The sequence below is a fragment of the Anser cygnoides genome, chromosome 12, assembly GCF_040182565.1.
Source record: "Anser cygnoides isolate HZ-2024a breed goose chromosome 12, Taihu_goose_T2T_genome, whole genome shotgun sequence".
In the NCBI taxonomy this organism is placed as follows: domain Eukaryota; kingdom Metazoa; phylum Chordata; class Aves; order Anseriformes; family Anatidae; genus Anser; species Anser cygnoides.
In genome coordinates, this window is record NC_089884.1 from 6,498,351 (window position 1) to 6,521,143 (window position 22,793).

At 36.0% G+C, this 22,793-nt stretch overlaps 1 protein-coding gene across 3 annotated transcripts in view; it reads right to left on the minus strand.

Moving 5' to 3' along the window:
• WWOX (WW domain containing oxidoreductase) overlaps nucleotides 1–22,793 on the minus strand; it is a 509,406-nt gene that overhangs the window by 238,151 nt on the left and 248,462 nt on the right. The window contains exon 9 of one of the 3 annotated variants that reach the window (XM_048068878.2): nucleotides 18,073–18,114. The exons of the other annotated variants lie outside the window; for them this stretch is intronic. Within the exon in view, the coding sequence (XP_047924835.1) occupies nucleotides 18,088–18,114 (27 nt within the window). The 3' untranslated portion in view covers nucleotides 18,073–18,087. Of the gene's footprint in view, nucleotides 1–18,072; nucleotides 18,115–22,793 lie in introns of those variants that run through there. 3 annotated transcript variants of the gene reach the window in all.

Consider the following 22,793-nt stretch of genomic DNA (forward strand, 5'->3'; position numbering starts at 1 on the left):
TAAAGATGACTCATTTATCTTTGTACCGCTATAAATAGTGGTTTGTTTCTCTTACCCCTATTTCCTTCCCTCCCACTGTCCTTCAATCAGATGTAAAATTTCTTTGTTTTTCCGCTATGGGAGGATGGGGAGGAAAAAAAAAAAAAAAACATACCAGAAGCTCAAAAATTCTGTATTTAGGCTAGGTCTTTCTGCCACATCGCAGCATATGAGTTCCAAATATAGATGCATGCACCAGCTCCTCCGAGCAGCAGCATGGCCTACGCTTCCTGCAGGCCCAGAGGCACAGCCAAAAGCTGCACTTGGGAGAGAGAAAGCCGGTGGCCAAAAATGCAGCAAAAGCTCAGTTCTTCCCACAGCTTTCAAACAGTTGTTTTCATTTCGGTTACCTGCACTGCAGTGCACGTTGTCAGTATGTTTACACTACTATTTATATTAATACCTGACCAACAATCATTCCGCAAATATAGCAGAATCGTTCCAAAGACAATAAGGAACAACGCTGCTTCACTGCAAGGCAATGTTAAAAAGCAAAGCACCTCCTTGTTCTGAGAATGTCTTTGCAATAAAATTCATTGTCTTACCATGTAATATTCTCCTAGGGCACGTGCTTCATGATAAAAATAACACAAACATCCTCCACAGTCCCAAGTCCAGAGTAACCCAAGCCCCAGTCACATATCACCACACCAATCTTTGGGTAGGACGAGAGAAGCAAAATACCTCCCAAGACACTCTTCTCCTACCAATTCTTCCAAGTTTTGCTCTCTCTCCCATAGCTTGCCAGTCTCCTTGTCCATCGTATGTCTTTTTCATGGCATTACAGATTTAAATTGTTTTTAAATAAAGCAAGCACAGCATCTTCATCTACATTTTAAGGAAATATTTATCAACACAAAGGCGGTTTCACCCTGTACAGCGTTTACAATGTTTTTTACCTTGAGGCTACATTAGGATTTGCTGAGAAATGGTATTTGGAATGACTTGTGAATCACTGCCAACTGTGGTTGCACCAACCATATTGCAAGGTTTGGAACAGCCGTAATCATGGGGTATTTCTGACACTGGGAGCAATTGGTCCAGAAGAGCAGTAAAAAAAGATGGTCTGTTCTTTTCTCACTTAATCCCTTCTGTTGAAGCACTCTTAAAAATCAGAATAAAATATGAACTAAGATAACAGATGCCCTTAATGAGGCCCTCTGTTACTCGACTACAGCATCTCTGAAAAAAAAATACATATATAGATGCTGTTTCAGCAACTAAGACAATAGAATTACAGAGAGCAGAAACTTCATGATTCTTTGGAGTAGAGGGTTATCGTCAGACATGAAGGAATAGTTGGCATGCTTAGAGGCAAGGATTCAACTTGCAGAATACTAAGATATCATCTGTTTCTACTTCCCACTATACATCTCTTGACTCCAAACCCCACTCTCCTCCTAGGTAAATAAATAAATATCTCTGCAACTAATAGATTAAAAACATGCAAAGATAATTTGCACTTGATGAGAAAGCCCATGTTTAAAAAGATTTTAATGCAGAAAAGTAATGCGCATTAAGGGAAACATGGAAACATCACCATTCTAGCTGGTAATTGCACTTTGTAAGAAATCTTACAAAAAGTGCAAAATCAATCACATATGCTTTTAATTCTACCAAAAAAACAAACAAACAAACAAACAACAAACAAACAACAAAACAAACAAACAAACAAACAAACAAACAAAAAAACACTATAAAGACTCTACAGGGTATGTCCAAACCCTACTAAAGTCTTTTTAGACTAAAAAATCTCCATATTTAATGGAGCAGCCATTTTGGCTGATGTGTGCAATCCACAGAACACTGACAGCAGAGCTACTAGGTGGTGTTTCTGACTACCCTACTCTAAATGTCATTTGAACATGCTGAATACTACCTGGACGCTAGTTACCTTCATCTCAATAATTTCAAAAGGTTATGTATAAATGAACCAGTGATAAGTAAAACTTTGCAAAATACAAGATTTTTATCAGCAAACATTATTTGGCATTTGCTTCTTTCTCTAGGAAAAAGATCCAGCAACGAATAGTCTTAATGTAAGAAAAAAGCTTTATACTCAATATTTCCTAAGACCAGAATATTAAATCTATTGTCACTGTACATTCTTCCTTAAAGCAGATGTTTATTGTCCTCAAAAGGAATTAGTTATTGCAGTTGAAGAGTAAACCATTACAAAGTGGTTTGTAACGCAACTGGAGAAAAATCATATGCTAATTCCTGAATAATTAAAATGCAGAGAGCCAAACACAGATTTGTAGTCTAGCATCAGCTTTTAATACTTTTTTTTAAGTTCTCTGTGTACCTTTACGTGGTCAGACCACATTTTCACCCAAGGCCTAATGTGAACCTGCATCAGTTACCTCTCTTTACAAGCGTGTTATTTGTAAATGTTGCATATATGCCTACGTTCCTCTAAGACAGGTTATGATAGACTATTCAGAGGCTTGGGAACTGGTTGTTAGGGATTTACAGATAACAATAAAATCCAAAGACTTATTTTAAAATTCAGTATGGAGTGCAATGTTTTTTAGTTCAAAATTGCCATCAACAATTATCATTTATTTAAATAAAACAAAAGAGGAGAGTCTCAAAAGAACTCTATGCATGTCACTCCTACCTTGACAAAAGAAACATATTTTTAAACTTCATACATCCCAGACAAATCACAGTAGGTCTCTAGTCACTTCAGTATACTAGAGGAGGAAAGGGGGAAGTTACACGTTTTCAGCCACTAACAATTTAAAATTAAGACAAGAACAAATATTGTTAGTAAAAGCAAAAGACAGTGGGAAAAGCTACTCAGCTTGTGGAATAACAATATTGTTAAATAGAAATGGTTGTTTTCTGAACACAGTCATTTTATAAAATATACAGTAAAGCTTTTATATGCAAATTACCCAAACTCAGAAACCTTTCACTTCAAATTGAATTGAGAATAGCTTGAAGTAGAACACTTTAGTGAAAACGTGCTTAAAATGAACAAAATCAAGAAGTAACATGCACACACTATCAGTGGAAAAAAAAATAATCCTTGTAAATAAATATTTGATTGATGCGCTGCTAACAACAACAAAAGATTAAAAATGGTTTCAAATATATTTAGATAGCCTTTATATAGATGCATTTATTATTTGTTTTTTCATAAGTACTGATTAGATTTAGTAAACTACGGGTTTGGCCACCAAATATGTACCTACATTACATAAAAGATTAAAACTACTACAGTGGAAAATAAGTGGAAAAATGAGCGGAAAACCTCATAAACAGATATTATCACATTTAAAACTTCCCATTGCTAACATACTACAACAACACAATTTCCCTTCAGCTTTTGAACTAGATACGTATGATTCTTTCATTGTACTTTTACTCTATGGAGAGGTTGCAGTAGGCTGGAAACTGCTATTACAAAGCTCACATGGATTTTAAAAGAAGTTGAGTGTAAAACAACTGCTGTATCTGCTGTTTTCAAGAGTCTTAAGATGTATTTACCTTCGGGGTTTCTAGCCAGCCTGGGACCTCTAAAGATGTACCTGCTGAAAATGATAATTGACACAGACCACATTATTGGAATGCCAGCTCCATTTTTTTTTTTTCCTGTTATAAATTCCTGGTAATTTATTTAACAATTTGATGAAACCAGCTGTGATCCAAATGTATCTGTTTGATTACATGTGGCTACTTTTGATTTGACTGCTGCATCAGAGCCTTGCATGAATCCAACTTGTGGTGCACTCGCTTACTAGGGCTGACAAAGAAGATGCAATGAGGTGGCCCACTGAGGTATCTCACTAGGGGTAAATAAAGAAAGAGCTAATCATAGGGCAAATGTGAAGGGAGGAATGTGAGAGGAAAAGAAAGGCTATCATCAAGAAAAGGATGTAGCCCTTATCATAAAACCCACACATAGATTCTCAATTTATTAAAACATTCATCCCATGGTAGTGACAGATCAATCTCTATGTAAAGCTAAGTCCTTAGTAAAACGATTTTGAATTTGCTTATTCATTGTATACTTCCTCATGGCTGAATATAGAAATTGGACTTTATTTGATGCTTGGAGGTTAATTCTCCCATTGGATTTGATCCTGGCTACCAATTACATGAGAAAGAGGCATGGAGACGTTTGTCTTAGGGCAAAACTTGGTCCTTAATTTATCAGTTTTTGAGAACAGAAGACAAATGTAAGTAGTAGCCAATAAAACACTCTGATAGACTTTTTAAGCTAAATAGCTCTCTTTCTCACATCAGTTAGGAATAAAGCTTGGAAAAAAAAATAAACTAAAAACATTAACAAGTCAAACATTAAAAATAAACATTAAAAATAAACTTGGGGCCAAGTAAACTCTAAATGCAACACATAGTTCCCTTACACTGAAAGTCTTAAATCTGAGAAGTTTTGAGTTGGACAGTCTGCACACCTAAGTTCACCTATGTGAGAATATTAAAAAAAAACAGTATTGATAATATTCCATATTTATCCCTGTCAAAGTGTACCTACAACATACAAATGAATATGACACCTGCATAATGACATAATCGTATACAAATTTGAAACACGTGTACCAAAACCAATAATACCTAGGGCATTCCCCAAAAAAAGACAAACTATACATTGAATAGTTAATATTTTAGTTAATTGAATACATTGAACATTGAATAGTTAATATTTTCTCTATAAATATACATGAAGTATTTTATTTTTTTCCAGAAAGTAAAGAATGTTTGCAGTCTGGCAGTTTTATATTGTGCCTTCACATGAAAAAATGCTATTATATTAACATTTATAATCTCCTTGCCATTAAAGCACCTGCAGTGAAAGTGTAGCTAAAAAGCAAGCTATGTTTATATTGGAGATAAGGCAACTTACTCTGACTGCAAAATAAAAAGGATAGTTCACTCTTTCAACTTATGAAGCATGTATGCTCAAACATATTATATGACTATCCTACTAGGTGCTGGCAGATAGGGCAGATAGGAAGATAGCCAAAGATTTAATTTCTACAGATGACATTGCACTCAAAAGATTCAAACAATAAAACAATAAGCAAATGCTGAAAATCACTTACTTTTAAAACAACTTTTAAAAAATGATTCTGCAGATTCTTGTCTAGATTAACTGTGATGGGAGTTTGGTTCTACCTGCGCAAGCTTTCTGCAAACACTAACTGTATGGGAAGAGCTGAGGGTTTACACTTGAACATACTCTAAAGTATATATTGGTGGTAGGGGGATGGTTGGATCAGATGATCTTGGAGGTCTTTTCCAACCTTATGATTATATGACTTATTGAATGTTCCCCAAGACTTGTATATAAAGCTAACTCAAGATTTAAAGCAGGTTTTCATTTTAAAATTCGATAATCTTACCCCCCTCTTTTTTTTTTTTTTTTTTTTTTTGTGATGGGTACAGCAGACAGAGTCTATAGGGCTATTTTTCAATTCTTGTGTGTTTTATTTCATTCAGCAACACTGTTCAGCCCCCTCCACACTTCTCTCCAGAATTTCCAAGCCACCTGAATGAAAACGGTACCCATCTCTTCGTTTCAGCCCATGTGTAATGACTTTAAAGACCTCACCGGCCTCCAGGCTCACATGGCACAGATATCACTTTAGACTTAGAAATTTCAGCCTTTGTACTTGTACTGGAGAGTGTAATTTTTTTGGATAAAAAAATGTCATGTGACACAATTCATTTGAGCTCTGTGAGGCTTACTTGTGTTTAGCTTGGTTAGCTTTATTGGAAAAGTAGAACCCAATATTTCATTTTGTAAATGTTTACTCCCCAAACTTCAGTGGTATCTTTAGCTTAATTCTGAAGTTTAATTCAGAGTTCATATGATGATTCAAAGTCTTTTAGATTCAATATTACCCAGCCTTACAAAATCATCAGGAAGATGTAGCAACCTGTGTACAAGATCTCCTCACCTGCATTTGCCACATAGACGGATGGTAATGAAAAGCCCACACCAAAAAAACAACCTGATGATGTTTCCTCAGTCATCAAAGAAAATTACTCACTTGGGGTGACTGAATGAGTAGAATTTGAAAGATGGCATTATAATTATAAGCCAGAAACTCAAATGTTATTATACTTCTTGCTAACTGATATTTCAACTGTTAATGCCAAACTCCATCTAACTCGTCTGAACACTTTTGCACTGTCTCTCTTTCTATTGCTAAATGTGTGTACAATACCATGAAGGAGACTTAGGTATATTGCAAAGGTTGTATTTTAAAATGATATGGGATTGATGCATTTGACTTTTTAAATCTTTCTCACTCTACTTCAGAAAAGGAATCTGAAATCAGTGTGGTTTTGCTATACTGTATCTTTCAGTGAAAGAAGATAGATATTTTCAGCATGAAAACGATTTATGAATTTTTGCACATTTATTAAAAGCAATACTGCATAACACTTCAGGAAATATAACCCATCAGAAATCTTCTCATATTTATATCTAAGAAATGAATATTCTTTCCCCCCTGAGTAAAATGATATATACAATGGCAGGAGACTTAAACGCTAAAAGCACTTTCAATATTTTCAATCATTCTTATATATGTTCGTGTGTATTTCATTTCTTTTATTGGTAAATATGCAGTCTAACTTGCTAATAGAACACCGTTAATATTTAGCTTGATTTTTGAAGACAATATTGTCAAAATTTTCCTACCAACAGTATTCTAGTTGACCCTTCCCAAAGCACATACAGCTGGACCATGGCTGCATGGCCAATATGGAAGGAAAAGGAAGGAAAGGACTCCAGTTCTCTGAAGAAATAATCCTTTTTTCTCAACGTAGTCAAACACAAGCATTACGAACAGGAGTGAGGCCTTACTAGCCTCTTCCTGTTACAAAGGCAAAACTTTTTACACGAAAGTGTATCTGAGAGAGCAATACCTTTGCAATTAACAGGTTCTCATTTCCCTTAAAGCACCTCCACCTATGTGCTGCCTTTCCCTTTAGCGACACCAGGGAGGCAGAAATGTATCTAGATTCCTCAGTTCCTCTTCCCCAGTTGCTGCATTTAGTTATTTTACTGCCTAAAAGAAATAGCATTCTGTCTTAACTTTTTTCTACATTTCTTTGTCTGGCTTGCTCTGGAACACCTTTTAGAATTACATCAATATGCAGAATACAGATATTCCAGATAATTAAGAAATCTGTTGTGGCATTCAGAACAAACAAAGCACAATTAAGCTAGGATGATAGCCAAAAAAAAAAAAAAATAAAAATTAGGAAGCAGAAACAATTACAACTAGAATGTTTAAAAATTGTACCCAGCCTACACGGATCAATGCAACTCCTCTCCCCTAGTAGCAGCTTAACAAACAGTGACAAAAAGGGTGAGTGCTCCAGAACATCCCCAAGTGCAGTTGCTACCAATGTATTTTCTGTTCTTCCTATGATTTGAACACACAGATTTTAAATATAAATGTATTTATAAGATTTACAGTATTTCCATAACATTTTGTATGATAAATCCAGACTAGATAACAAATACAAGACTGTAAAAAGTATGTTAATATCAATGATGCCTATAATAAAGCAAGAAAATCAAAGAATTTAGGATACCAAAGGAGGAAAAAAAAAGTCTTTTTTTTTTTGAAAAGAAAAAAAAAAAACACATCATAAAGAATGTGAACAAATCAATAAGCAGTAGCACTGTAGCCATTTCAATCCATGGATTAAAAGACCAAATAAAGGGGCAAAACTGCTTTTCACCTGTGACACAGCCACAGAGGCTCAGCGCCCACCAGTACACACATAAAAGTGACGAGTGAGTTGTCGTAGTGAAGAGCAGAGGTATACAGCCTTTATCAGATGAGAGGGGATTTGTCAGAGATTAATAGAATTCCATTGTAATATCCATATCTCACAAAGGCATACTCTGACAGGGTCCAATTACTTTCAACAAGCTGGGCCTGCAACACGGACCCTCTGAACCGGAATGGCCCTCCAATCTGTATGCTTTCGTTCAGACAGATAACACCAACGTGTTTCTCTCTGTGATCACTGCCTAACTTAAATGAGTTAATCTCGTTTTCCAGATGAATTGTTATTTTGTCTCCCGCAGGCTGTGATTACCGGATAAAAGTATTGTGTTAACAGGAGGGCCAGGGTCTTTTCAGCAGCGGATTCCACGTTCAGATAACCAGCCAGAGAGGGCTCTTTTTTTTTTTTTCTTTTTTTTTTCTTTTTTTTTTTCCCTTATGTGAAGTAAGAAAGTGGCACTAACAGGAGAAAACTGTGAAATGACACAGAGATAAACCTTCCCAAATAATTATGTAACTTCGTCAGAGGTCGAAGAGGCAGTTTATCTTCATATTTCAAGAGTGTCCCAGTGAACCAATCCAGTTTAAGGACTACCTCTACATATTTTAAGAAGTTATTTGCCTATCAGTTCATGCCTGCCCTTTCTTTCTCTAATGGCTCTTGCTTCTTAAGCCATTATAACTTGTTTGAGAAGTTCACATCAGAGGCTATCAGAATATAAATATTTGGAAGCACTGAAATATATCTGGGTAGTATCAGACAACAGGAAGAAGAAAACAAGCCCATGATTTCACAAACAGTTCTCTTAAGTTGATGAGGTAAGAACCATATGGTGAGAGTTATAGTCTACAGAACATTTTTTCTCAGCTAATGTATTTTCTCAGTGACAGCAGGGAGATTCTTCATTTCCTTTGCTAGATAAAGAAGAAAAAGCCTCACTATAATGCCCACTCTTAAAAACTATACCTTTGGGGGGTTAATGTAGAAGCACACGCTCAAAAAGCCAGTCATGTCTTGACCACCAGGAAAATTCTTTCAGGGTCAAGAATGAATCACATTTAGACCCAATCCAGGCAAACTCAAACCCATGAACAGTAGCAGAATCACACTGACTTATGTCAAGTCTGCTTTTCATACATTTTCATCTGCATAGAAAAAAAATGAAAGTATTATGTTATTTTAGCATCCAGTGCCAAAAAGTACATAAAATTTGATCTCTGATTGTAATAGACTTCTTGAGTGGCTCTCCCAATACGCCTAGATACAAGTTTCTCCTGAGGTGGCTTACATCAACAATCTGGAACCAAGATGAAACATCCAGTTGTAGGCCAGGGCCTACACACTGCCCATGAAACGCAGTCAACAAGCTTATGAAAACTTCCTGACAGAAAGCCATAACTTTTGATTTCAAAAAGACCGTATGTTCAACAAAATAAGTATGAATACCAGTGCATAATGTGCATCCAAAGCCCTTGGTGGCTCTATCCACCCTGTGGGCCAGGTTTGCAGCACAGCAGGCCCTACCAGGCCCAGGCCTTGGTTTTGCAGAGCCAGGGACCCAGTGAAGCCCTTCACAGCTGCCTCTACACTTCTGTGCCCACATTTCTGCTCACAGGGAAGGAGAGACTGTGGCTGAAGCGAAAAGTAAGACTGAGGAATATCAGTCTCTACACAGTCTATTTGGACTGTCTTTTTTATGCAAAGAATAACTGACATCAGTAGATAAGAAAATCATTCATAGGTAGCCAGCTAAATTAATGAGAAGATAACATGTTTTGGAGACTTTCTATATTACGGAGTTTTAATATTTAATATCTCATAAAGAAGTGACTATCTGTGCAGCCTGAACCACAGTCACTGCATCACTGTCTTCCGTCTTGATCAAGTTGGCAGTATCCCCACTTCCGGCCAGAGGGTAGTAAATTTAACCTCCATACTGGGAACAAAATTCATAATCTGTCATTTAAAGATCCCTGGTATTTTTCAAAATGGGTAGATGATAACCTAATGGTTTACATTCTCTTAAAAAAAAAAAAAAAACAGGCTTTAGGATTATGCATTACATACAACAGGATGCAAAATGTCTATACAGTGTAAGCAAACAGTCAATCACATGCTATTTTTGGAAAAAAGCAAAGAAAAAAAATCTAAGTACTCAGGGTGTAAAACCAATGTTACAGACAAAACATGTCTTTGCTTTAGAAGGTGAATAGAAAGGATCATTTTTGCAAGTAGGAGCCTCCCTCAGGTATACAAGGAAACACATCTGTTCGCTGGGCAACAAAAAGACACATTCCTCTCCTCACCTCCACCCAGCGCCGCAGTTTATTCTACTTAGCAGGAGACAAGTGATGCAGCTAGGAGAGTGTGAAGTGCTCCTATGCATCATCATAAACAAGATAAGCAGGATTATTTCCTAAATTACAAACACCTACACCTGCAACAAATCACCGAGAGGAGCGGGTGATGCTGTGGGTGCAGCACGGGCACAAAGATGTGTGCTTTTAGCAGGCTTTTATCAATGCTGCTGCTGCTTTAGGAGCAGGACACGGGTGTGACTTTCTGGTTACACGTTGACTTTGCCTTGTCTTTGTCTGAAGAAGGAAGGAACAGTATATTTCTGTACTTTTTTACACGTGTTTTGATTGCACTGTTTCTCTTGACTTAGTAGAGGAAAGGGTAGGCCTCAATAGAGATCTCGGAGGCCATCGGTTCCCTGAGGTACGGCCTCAGTAGGAGGATTTTTTTGTTGTTGTTTTTCTTGCTTAATTAACAGATCAGATGTGGGAATAATTATGAATAAACATCAGGCAATGTCATTTAGAGACTGGTCACTTTGACTAACCCGTGATGAGTCTATACAGAGCCACACAAGGGATTAAGCTCTCAGCACAGCTGTAACCAGCGCTGAGCACATCCTGACTCTGTTCTCTGTGCAGGGCACAGCCCTGACATTCTGCTTATTACATCAAAATTCAGAGTTTCCAGTGAACAGTCCTATTTCGGATCTCAATGGAAGCTAATAGTGGTCCTCCTCACAATAACAGTCTTTTCCCAAACAAAGCCAATATTGGTATAGCAGAAATGATGCTAGTAAGAAGTGATGTGAATTGGTAACAAAGAAGCTTGATCAGCATGATGGAGACAGTCACAGACACAAATTAAATCTCAGACACAAATTAATTTCTCATTCATTTTTCTGTAAACCAGTGCTACAAAACAGTTTGTAAAAGTTGCAGTGAAGGTAGCAGGTGGAAATTATATTATGTCAAGAGCTAAAAATATTCTCTGTGAAGAAATTTTAAACACATAAACTTTTCTTTTTTTTTTTTTTTTTTTTTTAGTGCATCAAAATACATGCACAGCAGATCTGTGTTTTGCTACATGGTTCTACTTTTTTAAATTGCCCATCTTTTTTACTCGGTAGTCTTATAAACATAAAATTGATAAAATAGACAGCATTCTTTCTAAGCTAGCTTACATCTCTCCCTTTATGAAAGCTTCCTAAACATGCAAGCACTCCATAAAAAAGTAACTGGTGCATGCAGAAGCAATGCAGTTCACAAATGAAGCAGTATAATGTCAATGGTTTGAAATTGTTCAGTCTCAGTTGTTTTCCAAGTCAATGCACTGGCAGTCTTGCCTGAATGCAACTAGTCAATAGAGGGAAAATAAATAGAGCATTTCCAGAATTCACCCATCAGCACTGAAAAGTGTCTGCTTACTATTACACAGTTTTAACATGTCATAATCATTTTTCACAGTAAAGAAACCCTCCTCATACCTTGGACAAAGAATGAATGACTATTTTAGCACCCTATCATTTCTTCTAATAGAAATTCCAAGCAAAGTGCATTGATTATAGTATTGTAAATAGCATGTGGCATTAAAGTAGATTGTGAATCCTTCAGCCTAATTTTAATGCTACATTATGAATAAAAAATTCTGATTTGGATATTTAAAATCAGAGACTTCTGTATTTGGGCTTTATTTAACATCTCTTTAGGTATCTGTACATTTTAAGAGCTCCCTGTAATTTCAGGTAGAGTTCAAGAGCACAATTTATGCACACAGTATTATTCCCACACAGAATCCTATTGACTATTCAATTGGGTAAGTTTTGCTCATACAGGTAAAAGCTTTAGTGGCACAGCTATATGACTCTAAGCACCCATACATCAAGAAGCAGAGGGATACAACTGTCCATATCTTTCTATCTTTTATTTCTCCCATGCCTGTACGATATGCTATGTCAAATAGCACCACTAGGTTGAATACAAAGAAAGAAAGGAAGCAGACAGGACAGCCACATTGCTACACTTTCCTTTTGAAAAAACAGGTTATGCCTGCTTCTCCAAGCATCTAGATGCTAAATTACATCTAAGGTGCTATGCCTACTTAGATAAAGCCCTTGGAATGCCACATAATTACAGAAAGGATCTACCATAGTCAGAAAAAAATAAAAATAAAAAAGAAGTATATATTTTCCAATCCCCTGCCTTGTTATCTGTCACCTGGATGAAAATCACATAAAAAAATAAAAAGAGGGGAAAAAAAATCCCCTTCAGACCCAAGAACAAACTAACGCCCATGGATATAAATGTTACAATAAAAGAGCAGGACAACTACTAGCAGAGCTTTTATAGCTTAACAGTATTTTGACAACAAATGTTCATATTTCATTTGAAATTTATGAAACCTTTGTGCCTGTAATCCCATGAGCAGCTACATGGTAAATGAAAGTAGCAGGCAGTCTAGATTAATAATATTTCGCTTCATACTGGAAGAGCATTCTAAGGAAAAGAAATCTTGCTTTATCTGCTCTCCCACTTTCCTTTTTTATTTTTTATTTTTTTACAGTCTCTGTATTGGAGCAGATTCAGAGTTCTAAAACCTGCTTGCAAATAGCCACAGATGCCTTATTAATTTATGAGAAACTGAAGGACCCATCACAAGATATAAGCAAGCAATTTAGGAATAGCAAGTACAGGCGTATGATACATGGCAAAATACTACAGTTCCTAGTGTTAGTGAGCTACCAGTGGTTTAAATCAAGTTCAAGGGGAATACCTGGAGTAAGCTCCTGTACTTCCTAATCTAATAAAAAAAATGATATGAAAAAAAAAAACACGTTGCCCTATGAATCATAACCTTTGCTTTCACATTTTCACAGTTTAGAAATACATGTATGCTAAAAGCTCAAGTGTGGCTTCTTGCACTTAAATGTATGAGTGCCTAAGTGTCTCTTTCACCAGCTCTATTTATCTTCAAGCATATCCAACATAAATAGCCATTTTTTTTTCACTTTTTTAAAGTAGTATCTTAGTGCAAGCTATCTTGGCAAACCTGATGTGGGCTAATTATGTGCCTAGAAAGCAGATACTTATTAAAATCCTTATATCTTTTTTGAATTCTCTTGTGGACTTACCTCATATGCACAAGGAGTATTAGGTTGGTAAGGACATACTTTGATTTACTGTTTCATAACAAACGACAAATCAAATGAAATTTAAGGGAGAAACAAAACAAAACAAACAAACAAACAAAAAACAGCTTATTTCAGCTACTGGAAGTACATTTCTTAAAGATAGTTATTAAAAACAGTCCTTTTGACCCCTTTCCATAAAAACTACGACCTTTGTTCAACTATTCTAAATTTCAAGTATTTCTGTAGCATTTCATTTTCTGAATTTTGTCAAAGCTTAACACTTTAGCTTTTGAAAAAAAAGAAATCTGAAAAGCAAATACTGAATTTGCCATTAAAAAAGTTAAGCAAAAATTCATAGGTATGTGATCTGTAAGATACTGCAATAACAAAAATACTTGCTAAAGAAATAGGCATGTAGGTCAAAAATATTGTTCACTGGTGGGTGAAAGGCCAGGAAAACACTGGGTGAACCAGATACAGCTGGGGAAAACTGAATGATGGAACAGAGAAAGAGTAATATAATAGCAAAGTGAAAAAGAGAGCCTAGAGAAACTGTTTTACTCACCCAGTAAAACAGGTAAAACAGTGCATTAGACAGCTTTAGGAAAAGGACACAGAAGATACAGAGGTAAAGGGGGGTACCTGAGAACAACATTACTGTGGATGCCATGTCACTAAGGGGCTTTGCCATTTCCAATCTATTGGACTTACAAAGAGGTAGAGATATCTGGCTAGGGTACTGAAAATAAGTTACAAATAAACCTTGTTATCTGTGACATGCATACAAACTACTTTCGTGACTGAAAGAGATTCCAGAAAGACATCCTCATCATAAAGGTCTAAGACTTGCCATCTGGAGCAGACCACTGGTCAATATTTTGGTAGTGATGAAAGGAAGAAGTGTTTCTGGAAGATATTGCCAAGAAGCGAAAGACAAAACCCGCCAAACTTACAGTCCTGTGTTTTCACTAATATATTGCAATTAATGTTTACCACCAAGAACAGAAGATAAGAGCTATATTGCTTGAGCTCTTTCCTCGTAAGAACACATTGGATTTTCAAATATATTAGCATCCAAAGAAAGGCTTCCATCAGCATCTGTGCTGAGTGGGTTCAATAACAGTCTAACCAATTTACTATAAAACTTTCATAGAAGCATTACATACCTGCATCAGGTTCACAGTTTTATTAATTTACACTGATTTTATGGTTTCTTGAAGTTCTTACATCTGAAAGAATGAACCGATATTCAAAGAAAGCTGAGTCTAGTGAGAAAATGATCTGCTTAAACACCATTCAGTCTCATAAAAGAGTAACTATACAGTAGTTATAATACTACCTTCTATAGTCATAAAAACTGATATAGGTATAATCAGCTAAATCAGTTAATAACTTCCGTTTCTTCTAATGCAGGAAAAAAAAAAATACTGATCAGCTTTGTGGTTTAAGTACTAATTTGGGGATTTGGGGCCAGAAGGCAGAGGGGCGCATGCTGGAAGAAAGCAGGCCAAAGGGAGTTTGGGGTTTGTCTTTCTAAACAGAAAGGTCCAAGCAGGGATTGCACTTCTGAGTTCTCTTTCAGGATGCTCCATGGCAACATATTGAAGACAGGCATACTTTCCAAAAGACTGAAGCATTAATGTATTTTAATATTAATATATTTTATGAAGTGAGATTTGATCAGATCCTGCACGGCAGCCAACTAAGTCCAAGAACTAACTTTAATTTCTACACTTAGGTTTGGCCAGCAATTCAGACAAGTATACACTGTACAATATTATATTACTTATGATAGCAGAAACTATTCAATTATTGAGTAGCTATGCACCTATCCTGAGGCTAAAATCCAACTCCGTTATTTACGCTTACGTAATAATTCCATGATAGTACATCTCCTCTATTACCCTACACATAAGCACAGTTTATTTGCAATAACCGATATTTTTTAAATCTCCCCAAGAAAAGACAGTAACGTGTACAGCTGTGCATCAATAAGATGAGAAACAAGAGTGGTGTGGAAGAAAAACTTGTGTGAAGTAGAGTGGATTGTTTCCTACAGGTAATCAAATGGCTTTGCTAAGTAAGAACTAACTGCCCCACTCTCCTAGACCTAGACCACTCTCCTGCACAGGTCTAGTTTCTTATTTGTTTAGACTTCAAGTCTTTCAAGCTAAGTAAATGGACTGAAGCCAGAAAGTTTGCAAGTTTGTGTACTTTCAAGTAAAAAAAAACAACTGTAAATAAATTGGGAATTCTGGGGAATGGAGTGTGCTTAACCTGGACCTGCTCTGAACTTATTTCCCAGCTGCTTAAACTTTGGTATTACCCCAAGAAACAAACAAAAACTTTTAGTGAGTAAACAGCGGTCATTGGCTCTTACGGCAGTTCCAGAAGAGCAACTCCAAGAAAGAAGCTGTTGTGACTTCGAAGTATCTCAGTTCCAGAGGCTATTTTTATCATCTGCAGAAATCACGTTTCTACATGTGTACATAACTTCAAAAATAAAGTTACACTAAAGTAGAAAGCCTAGCCCAAGTAATTTCTTTTTAACTTTAATTCTCCCAATAATTTCTCCACACTAAAATTAGATTAATCAAACTCGGACAGTTTAATATCAGAGCACTGTCTTTAAAGGTATATTTCCTAAATAAGAAAATATGCATTTTTCAAACAGTGACGTCTGTATTGTATGCTTGAAGTAGAGAAGGATATGGGGGAATCTGATAAAACTTGGGGTACTAAATCTTGAATATACAGGAAAAAAAAAAAAAAAGAAAGGAAAAAAAATCACTTCAAGAAAGAAATACCACATAATGATTTGGGGGCTGAAAAGGAACAAAGTAACCAGGTAAAGAGACCAGCATCAAAACACCAAAGCTGTACTTTACTCATCCCGATAAGGCTATTTTTTAAGCTGGATTTGTCACAGACAAAATGCATCCGGCAATATACTCGTACCATGATGTGAAGTTTACTTCAAGGTATGACACAGAAAGGAGTAAAGAAGTGAAAGAAGTCAATGAGAAATTTAATATTAATATCAGATAGGTCCATACTTCTGTAATGGATATGATTTCACTTAGGTGAACCCTCTATGGATTTTATGACCACTCTTCTCAAAGGGCCCAGCTGGGTATTCCTTCTGTCCTTCACCCCAGTGTCCTGGGCCATTGGGTGACCTCAGATTGTACTGCTGGCAGTTTTTAAACAAAAATTCTGGTCTCAGTTAAGAATTATACTCATAAAAAAAAAATATTTATATTTTAGTAAATTATATCATAAATCAAGACACAGTACTCTCACAGAGTCCTAAATCACTTTCCTATGCCACCCACAAAGACCACATTAACAAGGAGTGTTGATGCACAGATAACAGCTACCCATCCAGCAGGCATTTATTGGGTTTTCTCCCATCTTCCAACCTCATAAAGTTTGAATGTAAACTTCCCAATAAAACGTAGACAAAAAATACAGCTACAGCTATTAGGGAACCCCAAAACCATAAAAATGCACATACCTCTGAATGCCTGATGTTTCATTCCAAAACTATTAATTGTTTATAACATTTAGCTGAACAAATGCTTTAACATATTAAACAGTTGAAGGCAACAGTAGCTCAGATTTCCAATCTGATCTCTCTTTTGCCATTTTAGAGCAACAAAACAGAAACCCAAATGAAAGCCAGGACTTTTTTTTTTTTCTTCCATTAAAAAACCAACCAAACAAACAAACAAAAAAAAACTAATAAACCTTATAAATAGATGTATTTCAGATGTAGAGACTAAAATCTATTTGCATTTCATCAGCCAAGCATTAATAATGTTGAACATAAACACAAATTCTATGAAAGTATTATGAATGTGGTAGCTGTACATTCATTCCAACTAATACCTTTTATTTGTCTTTATGACATTAGACCAGTTCTACAACACACAAGAAAAAGAAATAGTCTCTGTTTTTTTTTGTCTGTCTTTCCACAGGGAAGATGAAGACTGGTCTGGTTTTGGAGAGTAGTTTAGTGCTAGTGGTAGTTTGGTTTTCCCCCATGTGTGTCTTCCCAAACTATACTGAAAGAAGTAAAAAGAAAACTATCCTGATTTTTCTCGGCAGAAGTAGATGGGGTTATAAATTGCTCTGAAAGCTCCCTTGACTTTAAAGTGATATCAGATTATGCTCCTTTACATCAGAAAACTGCCTTCTCTGCTAAGGATGATTTGTCCCAGTGCTGTGTATTTCCTTAGCTGTCATCTTCTGCTACTCATACTCTTTCCTATTCCTCATACTTGACAATTTATTTTCTCTCTACCCATTCCTGCACCCCTCCAATTTCTTCATCCCTGGACAACACCAGTTTAAACCAACTAAAAGCCAAGATGAAACATAAAGGGTACCCACCACTAATCTTGGTTTACTTATGTGTTATGCTTCATTTTGGCCATCTTAACTACTACACAACTTACAAGAGAAAGGTTTTGCCCCTTCATAAATTAAATAAAATGATAGCATGAGGGATTCTGAGTAAACCTTTGACATGATATCAATTATAATAATTCATATAGTGAAAAAAATGACAATAATTTAGAACTTTAGTTAGATTTAGGTAGATTTTGATGGAAGTCTCCTTCTTCATCTGCAGGTTTTGTAGTTAGAAATTTCAATTGCTGCCTTCAAGAAAAGAAATCTAGGGCCAACAAGGAAAATAAAAACAGTCAGTTTAAATGATGTATCAACCAGGGAACCATAAGGTAAATTGAGATATATACACTTACGTTACAAGTAATTCATGGCAGTCAAGACTTCTGTTTTCTCGTATAGAATCAATACATGGCTCAGCTTCTTCAAGAGAAGCAAAAGTAAAACATATCCTATTGGAAAAGAGATCTTCTTACATATAGTATAAACAACTGAACCAAGTAGATATTAATAATATATATATAATAGTTATTTTCACCTTCAGTTAAATTGTGCCCTATTTTATAATGCTGAAATATAAAAAATCTTAAAATAACAACAAATCCCTAGGCACCTACTAACAAGGGTACTACAGAGATTTAGGGGCCTCTAGTGATTTCTAGAGTGCTAGTTTCTGTACCAGCATCAGACTGATGTTTCTGCATTGAAAAGCTGCAGTCGATTATTCTCGTATTATTTTGTTTTTGTTATGTGTGATGGGGAGAGTATTATTTTCTATTGCATTAGTGCTCTGAGGGCTCAGTCAAGATCAGGTTTCATTGTTCAGCACAACGACAAAAACAGACGCAGAGCACATTCCTTCAGCTCTTGCAAGCAGAGACTCCTACCACTCATCTTCACTATCTCAGAGAACCAAATCCCGCTACAATATCCCTGTCTGTGGTATACGGCATGTAGAAACACAGATTAGCACAAGCCTTGTGTGGGCACAGGCACCCAGAGTCTCCTCTGCATGCACACAGGTGGTAAACAAAGTTACCAAGTTTGGAGAGCAGACTTAAAGGCTGTTCATTTATTTTTAGTTCAATAACATTATGCATTGCTTACAACAAATGAAACCTATGTGTGGTGAATCATTCCAGAGTTTTCCAGCTTATATTCTCTTGCCATACCTTTTCAAGATTGCAAATTGTTTTAAGTATTAGAGTACAGTAAACATAGAAAAAAAAAAAAAAGAAAAAGAAAATCAGCTGTTGTCTTCATCAAACCAGCAGTCATGACATACTTTGCATGTGTAGTCTAAAAACAAAGTGACAACAGACCAAAGCTAAAATGTCAAGGCATCTTGGCATGAACACTGACCCAAATGCACCACTTAAGAAGTACAAGTCAGATAGGCAGGGCTTCTCAAGAGACTCCATTTTTCTGTAGCCAAACTTCCTCCCCTCCCACACCCTTTTCTACAGATTTCATTCGCAGAAGCAAAGCGATTTACTCTAGTCACTAGATCTGCAATGCTAAGAGCATTTTTTTCTTCTCAAAGTCACTTGGAGGGATGGGTAAACCAGACTAGGTTAAAACAAACAAACAAAAAAACAAATTACGGCGTTAAATTTTCACACACAGATAGAACTAAACCTTTTTGCCAGGTGGATTAGTTTGCCATTCCTCTGAGCCCTACATTTGGCAGCGAAGCTGCACGCCTGGAGCTGTGACTGGAAAGTATACCGCTGGCACAAAGACGCCATCTATCCCCAGTGCACAAAAATTCTTGAAACAGCCTCATGTTTCGTAAAGAAGCAACGAAGTGGTCTGAGTAGCAAAGTCCAGAAAAATGTCTTAGACATATGATTCTTTTGGTAAATTTGGTCCCAAACATTCCTGTTATTCTTGCAGAAGTACCCAAGGAGAGAAGATTGCAGAAACCTTCCTGGTAGCTAGGAGAAGAACAAAGGCACTGGCATTCCCTATAAAAGCACTTTCATTCTCAAAGCCATTTAAAATAATCTTTCTAAAAACATGTATTTTTCCTGTCTCACAGAAATTAAGATCAATTTTTAAAGATGTAGATTTAAGAACATTTTTAAATCTGCACCTTGTTATTTTTCATGTTTCTTTACTCCACAGAAACTATGAACATATGATGCAGTGTGTTCCCTAAATTTAACTCATCCACAACCCGATGATTTATATATAGTTTGTGGTTCAATACTACAAAAACTCTTACTGTGGACTCATCACTAAAAACAGCTCAACTCTCTCTTTTTCTATATCCTGCCTCAGGCTGAAGATCTGGCAAGAAAATCAAGCGCTGAAGCCTCTCGTGCTGTAGAACAGTTTCCCTATGGTGGTAGTAAACACCCCATAGCATGAGTTGTTTATAATTTCTCCAGAAACAAACAAACAAAATGTAATTATATACTCTAGGAAGTTATTTTAACTACACAAGTGGCGGTTAGGCAAAAAGCTCTGGTATGGCGTTTCCACATATGATGCCTATGACAAAAAGAAGCAAATAGAAATTATGACCAGTGGTCGTATATTTTGCATCTGAAATATCCTTAAAAGCAGGAGCAGCAGATGGCAGGCAAAGTGGGATGGAATTTTTCTTACAGTGTTTTTTTACAGTGATTGAGTCAATAGTGGACGTTCAGTTCCGCTTCCTCTCGGCTACAAAAAGATACATATCCTCATGCAAACGGAGATCACATACTGGTTAAAGATGTTTACAGTGCAACAGAGGCAAAATCGGCCAGTCCGGTAACAGCCATCCTGTACAGTAAGTTCCCTGCTAAGAGCTGTGAAGATACTGGCACAAAAACCTGCACTGCATATTGCTGCAGCATAATTAATTAAGTCTGACAACACCCCTGTGAAATACAATAGGTCTAACCACTAAACCAAATCATCCTTATAAACATCCAAATGTCAGCAAGTGAATTTATGTCAGATTTACTGTTCAATCACAGAAAAAAATCACATATAGCTCCAAAAAAAAGCACTTTATATTAAGTAAAACTCTCTCATATTTTTGAATAATAATAAAGATATCAAAGGTATGACAGCCTTTTTACAGGGATAACACCTCAGAACATCAGTAGATAAATCTTTGAGGAGGTAAGGAGTATTATCACGATTTCCAACTGCAAAATCATGCACTTGACAATTCTCTGGCACTATATATAAAATATTATAACTATTAATACATAATGGCAATCTAAATAATTGAAATAAAACGAAATCTCATTAATATCAAGATTTTGATAGTTGGATAGGTTCAGGGCCATTAAGGCAAAACATACGTTATGGGGTATTACACCCTTCGGATCAGATGTCCCTAATAACATGCGTCGAGACAAACAGACACGTGTTCCAAAAGTAACTCCAGCTTGGTTCTTTATGACTTCGGCTTGAAGGATCTTATTTTCTGTAATCTTTAAAGTGAAAGTGCAGTCACTAGCCTCTGGCTGCACTGTTTATCATAAAGTCAGTTCACTTAGTGCTGTCCAATTAAAATAAACTACAGCTGCAATGTATCAGTATTTTTTCTATGTATCTGAAAACATTCCTGCAAAGCCCAGCCTCCAAAAATAAAACATAAGTGAAAAGCAACAGTTCACTTGGCAGCCATCTAGGAGAGGATGTTTTGACATTATTTTCATGTTATTTAATGCACATTTTCCACTTAAAAACAAGAAGCTCCTGTCACAAATGATTTATATTTGAAAATACTTTATATGACATAAGAAAGGCATATAATGGCTTGTTGCTGTTAACCTTTTAAAATAAAAAAATGGGATACAAACAATCTATATTTCCTTTGATAGTTTCTTTGACTATTTTGCTGCTTACTGTGTCAGACAGACATTTCAGTGATAGCCAGTGCAATATAGTAGCATTAAATAAAATGCCCAAACTCCATCTGACTTACTACAATATAGTCACTGATTTTTAAGTGATTTTTCCTCTATTGCACTGTTCTAGTTCACACCTGGAAAACTGACAAACTATAAAATTTTTGTTTATCATCTTTTAACAAACTGATTTCAAAATGATTTATTTACATTAATTAGGGGAAAACAGGGTCTCATGACATGTTTGTATCTTTCATTTCAAGGACGATGAAAGAACAGGAAATAAAATGCAAACTTTTCTTTGTTACTGACTTTGCTCCAGTTCTTCCAGGCATCACACTTCTAAACTCAGGCTGCCACCAACAGACAGCACACAGACAAGAAAAGGTGATGTTCATCTGCAAAGCACAGATGTAAGTCAGCATGTAAGGCCTCTTTTAATAAACAACAACTAATGAATTTATATGGAATAAAACCAACATAATTTGTGTATGCTGTATAAAGTGCCTGTGCAGAAGATTTCTGAGTGGACAGCACATCTTGAAATAATTGTTAAAACTCCATATCTAAAAGAAGATTTCATGTGACTGCGGATGCAAACATTTTCTTACAATTTCTAAAAGTTAGACATTATTTAGATAGAGAACAACACTGCACCTTTAAGAAAATGTTATTTTTCCTGAGGCCCTATCAAGGTAAATTTCATCAGTATTCAAAGAATGAGCAAAGCACTTCAACAATTTATTTCAATAAAAGAAGACTTAGCTGAAAGGAGTATAAATGATGAGAACTTGCTTTAAACTGATTTATTCCCTGCAGCAATAAAAGGAATGTTTCTTCACTCAGCTGTTTAATATGCAAATATGCAGAGCATCCAGCTTCTGACAGCACATCATTAATAAAACCTTGCACTAAGCAGAGCTCCCGATATTTCATCCTGATGAAAATACATGATGATGATTTTAGACTGTATAATTTCAGAGTTGGAACAATGTACTTCCCAGTGATGGAAACTCAGCAATCCACAGCTCTAGTGTAGATTTTTTTAATAAGTTAACCTGTTTCTGTGAGAGAGAGACATCTGTTTACAAGAATAACAAATACAGACAAGCTTGTAACCAAACACTCTCAACTGGACACTCCAAAACTTAGTTTGGGAAATAGTAGAAAATGAATCATTTTGTTTAGAGAAGAACACAAAAGTTTTTTTGTGTTTTTTTTTTTTTTATCAATTAATGTCTCTCTTATTTAGCAAGCTTCTCATGCTAAAAAAAAAA